The 10,658-nt window shown below is 32.2% G+C and overlaps 1 protein-coding gene across 1 annotated transcript; it reads left to right on the forward strand.

The window, feature by feature from the left end:
• The first annotated feature begins 2,893 nt into the window (after nt 1-2,893).
• On the forward strand, nt 2,894-3,949 carry LOC106461730 (glycine-rich protein-like). Its single transcript, XM_013921578.1, has 2 exons — nt 2,894-2,908; nt 3,482-3,949. The coding sequence occupies exons 1-2, from the start codon at nt 2,894-2,896 to the stop codon at nt 3,947-3,949; spliced, it is 483 nt and encodes a 160-aa protein (XP_013777032.1).
• Nucleotides 3,950-10,658: the final 6,709 nt, after the last annotated feature.

Below are 10,658 nucleotides of genomic sequence, written 5' to 3' on the forward strand. Positions count from 1 at the left end.
ACTCTGAGGTTTTGGGTTTAAAGGTTGATCTTACTAACACATTTTTCAAAGATCTACCTGGTTTCTCTGTAACCCTGATGTTTTGGGTTTAAAGGTTGATCTTACTAACACATTTTTCAAAGATCTACCTGGTTTCTCTGTAACTCTGATGACAAGACCTAATTGTATTCATGCTTGTCTAATGCGAGCTGACTTTTTAGGACTAATATATGGTACAGCGAAATTCGTGTGAAATTGTTTTGTTTTACATGTGGTAATGTTTTTGCATTGTTACTGTGGACTCTGTTTTCATAGTTTCATAAAGTCTTATCAATAAATGTTTTAGGATATCCAATAACGTTTAATTTATGTACAAGATCTTGTATAGCTTTGGATTTACCTTCATTAGTTGTACAAGTCTTATTAATACGGTTTAGTTGTCCAATAATAGTCTCACGTTTAACGTGTAGTGAGTGATGTGAGTGGTAATGTAAAAACACCGGTTCCTCACAAGACTTGTGATACAGTTCCTTTATAAGCTTGCCATCTTTCAGGATAACCTGAACTTCAAGGAACCAGAAAATGTCTGATTCTTTGGAGTGCCTAATAGTAAATTTTATAGTAGGGTGGAAGCTACTGAGGAAATCATAGAAAAGTAGTAAATTTCTTAACCAGTTATTCCCATACGTTTGATCTATTATGTGTTTCCTTATGTCAATATTGTTAGGCTTAACTTTCTAACAAATATATGTAAATAACTGAAAATGTTGCGGCTACACGATTACCTATAAACTCGCATCATTTAAACTTTTGTTAGACTATTTAACATATAAAGTATGTACAGAATTTTGTAACTTAAATTGAAATAACTTTAGTAGTTTCGTAATCTGATAAGTTGTCTGTAAGTGTATAAAGTGTATCAAAATATTCTTCCTTATATAGCTGTAACAACTACTCCTCTTCAAAAAATTACAATATTTGATTTGTTTATGTAGCATTTTATGCACAAGTGTCACAGGCTTTTCTAATAAAAATATATTATTAGCGTTCTTGTATAACTGATTCACAAATATCCGTTAGAGATTTCTTTACATAACTTGTTAGTCATTAATTCATATATAAAAGAAAAACAAATAGGCTAAACGTACAAAACCATCTAATACTATAGGTATTACAACTTACAATTGGTCGCTTGTGCGTTTTTACACAAGGTATCACTTCGAAACGCATAATTTGTAAGGTATTCATACTTTTTAACACGTTATAATTTATCAATGTGTATAACAATAACTTTTAAGGACTAGAGTCAAATGGTCTAGTTTAATCAACAGCACCTCTGCCAACTCTTGGGCTGTTCTTGTCTACCTGAATAGTGGGATTTGACTGTCACTCTTATAGCGCGCCCACGTCCCCAAAATGCGGAGTGTGTTTTCGTGGCAATAGGACACGAAACAAATAATCGAATTCACATTTCTGGGCTTGCTAACCACTAGGCCATGCCCGGCTCCTTTCAGACCGGTCATTCAGCCTGTTATTAATTAATCTAGTAAACAGCTCCTCCGTTACATTAAGTAAGTAAATGCCTCGGTAATTATTAACCTTATGTATATTACCTTTCTTGAATAAAGAACAAATGACGAATTTATCGTAATTATCCAAAAAATCACCATACTCTAACATATATTGATACTTTTCTACAATGGATTTTACCTAATGTAATATTTAATCCGGACGCTTTATTATCTAAAAAAAAGTTTAATACAATTAACACTTTCTTCTATCATTATATATTTCTTTTCTTGAAATTATTAATTCTGTTTACTTTTTATTTTAACAAAAGTCAAACTTGGCATATTTGTTACCTTTATTATTAAAATTTAACCTTTAAAGTAGTTTAATTTACTCACTATAAATATTTTTCTTATTACCGCACACATTTTAATACTCTTCCAAAAATTATTTGGATACCACAGTTTCTTGACATCATCCTTCATAAAATTATTATTATCTAATTAAAATATAAATGTTTTATTAATTTAAGATTTAACAGATCACTTTTAAGTTATATTTTCATAAATATTTTAATGATACATACATTTATGCGCTATTATTGTTATATTCTATTATTTCATAATTTATGTTTCGCGTATTTTGATTTATGTTATTTTCTGCACAGAAGGATGTATTATTGCGTATGTCAGTTGGTTTATTAAAGTTGTAATTTTATAGAAACCAAGCAAGAACTAGCAAATAACTGAAGAATCAGAAATTTCATAAACGTGTTAATCACACATTGCTCCGTCTCTTCTCTTGCAAAATGATACCAAAATTCACCTAAGTTATTTTTCACTTATATTCTATATACTGAAGAGCAGGTGTTACATTAACTTCCGTTACGTGACAACCAGCTTGAGTAAATACAAGCAACAAAAACACGAAAGAGAAAGCAAGCCATCGATATTTTTTATTGAAAATAATTAGGCTCGGTGCTAATAATTCTCGCCTCTTACTTTCGCTTGATTACAGTTTCTTTGGTAACAATAATGCCCCAGGGAAAGGCGTGAGTGTTTGCGAGGAATAAAAGGTTGGTCTATAATTAGAAAATATATATTTAACGGTTGTTTTTCGTTATGATACATTTGTCTTCTATCATAAAAAATATAAACCTTTACTCTTAAGCGAAACCCTTTAGGGCTTTATACTGTGGACAAAATATGAATCTCATAATCTTATGCACTTCGTGTGGTCATGCCACCACCAGTTACCAGGGGCTACGACCAGAAGACGGAAGCGATGAAGCAATATTGTGCTATTATTCGAACTCTATATAAACATCATGTTCTATAGATTTTACAACACAAAACTCTACAACGTCGAACCAAGTAGTTACATGCAGTTTATTCGCCCTTTCAAAATGCCTAAATATATGGTAAGTAAAACTATTAACGCACAGTTTGTTTTATCTGACATTTTGAGAATGCTAATTGGTTAGCTATGTTTGAAATCTCTCAATTTAATGCCATGCAGAAGTCAGTATATCTTAAATGTAATTCATGTTAAATCTGGGAACTTCGGAGTAGTATAAAAAAGTAAATCCAATAAATTAAACAAGAAACTTAACTTTACACTAATTTTATACTTGAATAGCGAGAAACAAGCAAATATACACACAATACCATCAGTTCACTGTTCAACATGTATCCATGCATTTATATTTTCTTTTCAGACTTTACCCTAAGCTTCTTTGTAGAAAGGAAGTCCACTTGGATATTATTGATATGCACCAGTATTTTATTTTATTTTTACAGATAATACAAATGACAAATATCTAACGTTTTAATAGGTATAAGCAGACAGTAATACGAAGCAAGTTATAAAAGTGTAAGTATTTCATAACACATGATCAGGTTTTTTACAAGGTGATGTTAAAAAATCAAAAAGTAATATAGGCACTGGAAGGAATGATCAGATATAACTTGTTCTTTTTATATTTCTTTTTTAGTTGGTTGTATTTGCCATGATGGCTCTTCTTGTGGTAGCTATGGCTGGTTATGAAGGACCAGAGGATGGAGTTTACGGAAGTCGAGGCTATAACGATGTTGATGTTATAATTCACCCTATCTATGGCTATGGCTATGGTCATGATGGCTATGGGCAAGGTGGATACGCTAAAAGTATTAGATACGACCGACGTTACTATGGTCATGGATATGGTGGTTATGGTCATCAAGCTTATGGTGGTTATGCCCAACCGGTTTACAGTGGTTACGGTCATCAACCTTATGGTGGTTATGCCCATCCGGTTTACGGTGGTTACGGTGGCTATGCCCATCCTGGCTACAGTGGTTATGTCCAACCTGGTTACAGTGATTATGCTCATCCAGGATATGGTGGTTATGCCCAGCAAGGATACGCTGGTTATGGACCTTACGGAGGATATGGAGGGCATGGACCTCAAGCAGGATATTGACTTTACTAGTAGCAAAGCGCTAGGTATCATTATATATATATATATTGTAAATAAATTATATACTTATTCTGAAAAATATAATAATTTGACTTTATCTCTTACACTTACGGTGTCATTTGTTCCGCACAAAGAAATGTCTGCAAAACTGTTTACAAGTATGGGTTTTTTTTGGCTGAAGTATGTATAATAAACGCTCTTATTCTAGTACAACGTTATTCGTTTGCTAAATCAGAACATACATATACATTGCTACGTATTAGCATTTCGAATGGTCTGAAACCGAGCTAAATGATACTTAAAATTTAATAGTTAAATTGTACTTTAGTTAAGTAAAAGCCGATATATAGTCAGTTTATGATATTTTCCAACAAGATTGATACACACAGTTTTCTTTTTTTTAAGATAAATACGTTTTAATATACACACAAGAATATAATTTACAATAACAATTATTACAACTAGTTATTACAAACAATGAATTATAAACAAAAGTTTCACAAACTTACAGGCAATATAAAGTCTTATTTCTGGTCTGGAATTTCTTCGATATCTTATTGAGGGTTCATGAGGAGCGAGTTAATTACGAGTTGATGTAGGTATAATTCACTTAACATGGAGCTAGCTAGCTTTGTCCTTCGTTATTCACCAGCCACACACGCCGAGATATCCACCTTTGAAGTTAGGTAATGTTTTCGTAAAAGTACTAATGTGCGATGAGAATCCACTGAAGTTAAATTATTTGTAATGTTCGAACTTTGTAAATGCTCCTGGTCAAATATCTGAAGTTTTCCGATTAATAAGTGTTATAATAATCACAGCTATCGCTTCCGAACTTTATAGCACACTGACTGTAGCAAACTAATAATAGATACTCTTTTTTTCTGGGGGCGTCGCGTTGGTTATATTTATAGGTGTGTGGAAGTTTTCTAGAAATTTCAGTTTTACGTAACAATACTGACGCTAACACACGCGTTTATGTACACACATATATTGTTGATTCTTACTCTCGAGAATATTCTACAACTTTGGAGAATAGGCGTGAGTTTCGCAATACATATTTAACAGTATACGTTATGTGTGTTTCTAAATATAAATTTCAACTAAACAAACGTCGATATTAAAATAAATATATAATAACAAATTCATCACACCATGTTGGTTAATAGTACACATTTATATACATAATAGTTCGCCATACTAGTTTAGTTTGGGATACTTCATATACATTAAGGAAGAGTTCTTCCCAGAAACAGCAACAACAATTCATTTTACTTATAATTAAGTAGTCGCCACTGTAATTACAATAAATATACAAGTAAACAAAACAGAGAGAGAGATAAGTCATCGCATAAACTCAATCTTAAATTTGTATTTGGATCCTTAAATCTTATGGAACGCCTATTTTAGAAACATTGTGGATTGGTACACTTTCATTTGTTTTTACCAAGTTCATAGATAAGTTCAAATGTACAGAAATTTTATCTCGAAGTTAAAGTCATATTCAGATAGACTATTTCATATAAATGGGCTTGTTAAAGTCATAAAATAAACAGTTATACTGTTTTACATGAACACCTTAATAATGTAGTTACTTTCTTTACTGTTTAAATCCGAGTTTAAAACAGCCTCCCCCCCAAAGAAATAAGTGGCGACTTTTATGTTAACAAATGTATTATGACTTCCTCTTTTATTTTTTAATCACCTGAAATTTGGCATTTTCTGACATTAATAAACAATTCTGAAAAAGTATTTCTTTTGGAACCATCTTTTTTCTCTAACTTACAAGAAGATTTTATTAGAAAATATGGAAAACAATCTGCCCCCCCCCCCAAAGGATTAATCAAGGATGGATGTTATATGTTATGGAATAAGTAAAAATAATTTAATATAAAAATGAAGGAGAATATATAAAAACGAAAAATAGATTTTGTTGTGTTAAACCCTTAGAATAGAAATGTAATTTCATACACTTTGTAAGGCTTGAGAGGTTTAAGGATGTTATCAGACCTTGCTTTTAGATACCAGTTTTACATATGTTCTTAGAGTATAAAGACTGACGATAAGACGTTAGAAAACCAGTAAATGGTGAGTGTTGATACCTATAACTTTGTGCAAGGGTAATATCAGCAAAACGTGTATCGGGTCAACTCAGTATGTGCAAAAAGCAAGCTCAGAGTATGTCAATCGAATAATATATGTTCTTATCCAGCCACTTATGTAGCATTGTGCTCTACGAGGATTTTAAACTAATCAATAGCGCATTATTCTGTTAAGCTAAGACTGACCATTAGTGCAGTAACCTGTTAAATAAATACTAATAAATATTGTTCCATCAAGTTAAATAAACATTAATAAATCGTGCGGAGATCTGTGAAGACAGACTCGTGTTAGTGTGATATCCTATTAAATAAAGCCTAATCAGTAGCACAGTATCAGGTATTAATATTCTGCAAGAATTAATCAATAGTACAGTATACATTTAAGTAAAGACTTACCTGTTGTGCAGCATGCTGTTAAACAAAACTAATTAATATCATCAGTAGCATACTATCCTGTTTAATAAAAGTAATCAATTGCAATATCCTGTTAAACAAACACTAGTCAGTTTTGCAATATGCCCTTTAAATAAAGAGAGCAATTAATAGTGAAGCATGCAGTTAAACAACACTTAATTAGTAGTTATGTACGTTGTTGAGCAACATTTAATTAGCAATTATGCACGTTGTTGAGCAACATTTAATTAGTAGTTTGCACATTGTTGAGCAACATTTAATCAGTATGAAGCACGCTGTTAAACAACATTTAATCATTAGTGAAGCAGCATACTAAACAAAGACCAGTTTGGAGTGCAGTATTCTGTGAGATTATAGGTTGCTGAGCACCAGGTTGTAGTTTGAGACAAACAAAGTTAGTTTTATCATTGTTATATTGTAAAACTCATAAATTTCGTTGACTGTTTATTCAAAAGCATAGAAAATGATGTCTCGTCGGAATTTCTGACAAATCACAAACATAATTTATATGAAATCTAAATTCTATGTCAAAGTACCAAAAGTAATGTTATTCGAGATATTTTGATTTTCAGTAGATGAGGATAGTGAACTAGACTTTCCTGTACTATCGGTTACGATCTGTGTTTTAGTGGAAAGCTGTAAAGAAAAACGTTGAGTGTCTAATTAAATAATAACAACAATATGGTGTTATATGGTCGTTTTTTTCTAGTATTAATTAAAATGTCTTCTATACACCAGTGTGTACTACAGAAATTAAATAGTTGTAAAGAATCACCTAGCGAGAGGGAAGCCAGTGACGATAAGAAACAAGAGGTCATCCCACCAGCATACCATGAACTTCGGAAAAGAAGACCCTCTAAAAGACTTAGCGAATGAACAGTTTAATTTAGTACTTTATTTTTAGATTACGGTTGTTTAAAGGGTTTCACAATCCAGGAAGGTGGCAGTTTAGTCGACATATATATATAAGAGCGAATGCCTCTCTGTAGGTCTGTTTCTTATGCACGCCCACATCTTTAAAGCTACAAACTCCAAACTCGGGATACAGATACAAATTTGTACGGGAATTAATATGGGCTTTGTCGCCGTGGCCTCAGAGGCCGTTTTGATTTCGCAACTTGAGGCCAAAGTGACCAATATAGCAATTTTTGGCAAACAGAACGACAAATTGGTCTCAACTTCAAAAAGCCGAATTTTTTGGTAATGTGAGATCAAGAGGGATATTATTCAAGTTTCTTTTCTGCGTGAAAACTTCTCCTAATCATTCTATCCATGATTAATTATATGTTAAAACGATTTAAAAACTTCTTGGAGCTTTCATTTGCTTCTCTGCTCATTCTCTCTTTGTCCCCCCCCCCTCCTCTCTCTGCTCTTCCTCTCGCTTTCTTCTACACATACATGACTACTTTCTCATTGCTCTTAATTGAAAAAGGCTGGTGCTTTCTCTCGAACATGCGCGCACACTCTCTCAACTAAATAGGTTTGCTTAAGCTCTATCTTTTGCTTTGTTTGCGTGTACTCGCAAGAATCAGCTAATACGATGACTTTACAAAACTGTTTGCTATCGGCAAATTTTCATTTATGTTGTGTTGTAACGAGAAGAGAATAAATCAATTCTTCATTAAATGGAACGATAATAAAGTCAGAATACGCTGCAAACGACACTTGACCACACTGCGGAAATCATGACGCCAAAAGATAGAGAATTCTGTTTTGGCAACTTGAGATGTCATGCAAAGCACATCCAAGAAGTAGGAGCAATGTACCCGGTTTGGCTTTAATTAAAATAGCTTTGGCAAATTTAATTTTTTTACACATTGTTATTTTTATTGATTGTAATCAAAATATTTAGTTAGGTAAAGAAGTAATTTTCACTTTTTTTGCCAAAAATCACGATTAATATGGTTGATTCTATCAAAACAACTCGCGAAATTTAAAGCTATTTTCATCCGAGCAACGCCGTGTACTCTGCTATTTACTTATAAATACGAGTAAGCAGTTAGTCAGTGAAGAATGTATTGAGAAGCTATTGAATAATGATTGAGAATTGGGTGAAGTATCCAGTGTGTGAAAGGTCGGCTAATTGGTGATCGAGACAATACTGATCGAGTAAAGTTAATGAGGTTTATCATCAATCGAATAAATGTCTGCTAAACGGTATTAGTTTGTTAGGCCTACAGTGCTCTCAGAAAAGTTAGTTTCTGAACTTAGTATCACAAATGCTTCAAAGTGAATGTAGTCTGTAGCAAAAGTTATTGAAAAAAAATTAATTCATTATCGTTACATAGATAGGACTTGGCATTATTTTTACTCGATAATGCAAATGTATCCGCCCAGCGATAGATCACATTACAACACTACAAATAAATAAATACAAATATAAACTATAAGAATTACTAAAAGCCAAATTGTAATCTGAAAAAGGAAAATAAATAGATGGCAGAAAATTGTATATAAATTTTATTTTATTAAAGTAAGGGATTTACATTATTAAATAACGATTAAAGTTTGTTTATTTGTTTTGGCTATTCACAGCTACAAAAAGGTAACTACGCTAGCCGTCCCTATTTCAACAACACCCTCCGCGAGTTCTGGTACTACTCTAGCGTATATATGGAATTTGACAGTCACTTTTTTGAAATACCTACGGCTCAAAGTGCGAAGTGAAATTTTTCGGCAAGTAATTTTAAAGGTGACAGTAGAAGTGCTACTAAAAATAACATATTTCAAGTTATTGTCTTAAAATACAGGCATTATTTGGGTAATGCGTCAAAATCGCTTGTCCTAGAGTAAACAAATAACTACGATAAGGAATACATGTACAGTAAATAAGAAGAAAGAGAAATACGAGAACAGACACCTCCTTGCCACTTCCCTTCCCCCCGGCTACACCAATGAAACTTGGGTTTTTGTTTCAACTGCTTTTCAATTAGATAACTTGTTTCTATCTACTGTCTTTTGAAATAACCTACTGAGATTTACTTATTAGTATTTCTAGTAATCATAGAGTGACTTTATAATAACATTTTATTACTTTGAAAAATAGGTGGCAAAGTATTCTCTAGTTAATCAAAAGAAAATTTAATAAAATGCTGTCAGTATTATGCTACCATCTGTTGTCGAAAAGTTGTACTACAGTATATATAGTAAAATGAATACCATCTTCAGTTTTAACTGATTAAAAGGAATTCCATGAAAAGCCATGATAAATTGGAGGAGTATTATAAATGTTCATAAAAATACTATATGTTTCAATTATCCATGATAATAGTGTTAAGTTTAGCATATATGAATAAAATGTTTAATTACATTTAATGTCAATAGATGGCAGGCTAAACACATTGTACACTGCAGGTCAATTTCAATTTCGATGACGAGGAACCCACTTTGAGACTAATAATGCTTGGAGACGGCATGAATGGATAATGAAGAAAAACATTAATATAAGTTTAACATAACAGCAAATGTACAAGGTTTCGACAAGGTCTGTCTCGTAAACCAACAATCGCGAAGTCATTTATCAGCTGTTTTCTTATATGATTTTTCTTTTCTCATTAAGTAAATTTTGATTTCTACCTGTTTTATCCTTCTACTAACACATGTTTCGAAATTTTGAATTTCACGAGTTTCGCCATTATTTATCTAAACACCGGAGACTGTTAATATTGCATGCAAACCGCATGTTACATAACTTTTGGCTGCTGTACTTCAGTCATGTTTTATCAAATCAAAAATTAAACGAAATTATTTGTGAACAGTGACTTATGGCAGGCAAACTTTTTATCTAAGATGCTGCTTTTACTCCTTTTTATTTAAAAGCAAACTACTTACAAAATTAAAACTAGCATAATAATATGTATTTGTAATCACACTTGATTTATCACGCATATTACGCTCTAAGTGTATACAGCTTTATTATCATGGTGGCAGTTTATGTTTTCAGTTATTCAGCCAGGAAGAGAAATGAATATTTTTCACTAACAGATATGTATGGGTCAGTTTAAAATACAACTAAGAGATATGTATGGGACAGTTTAAAATACAACTAAGAGATATGTATGGGACAGTTTAAAATACAACTAACAGATATGTATGGAACAGTTTAAAATACAACTAACAGATATGTATGGGACAGTTCAAAATACAACTAACAGATATGTATGGGACAGTTCAAAATACAACTAACAGATATGTAT

This window comes from Limulus polyphemus, unplaced genomic scaffold (assembly GCF_000517525.1).
Source record: "Limulus polyphemus unplaced genomic scaffold, Limulus_polyphemus-2.1.2 Scaffold1020, whole genome shotgun sequence".
Taxonomy (NCBI): Eukaryota; Metazoa; Arthropoda; class Merostomata; order Xiphosura; family Limulidae; genus Limulus; species Limulus polyphemus.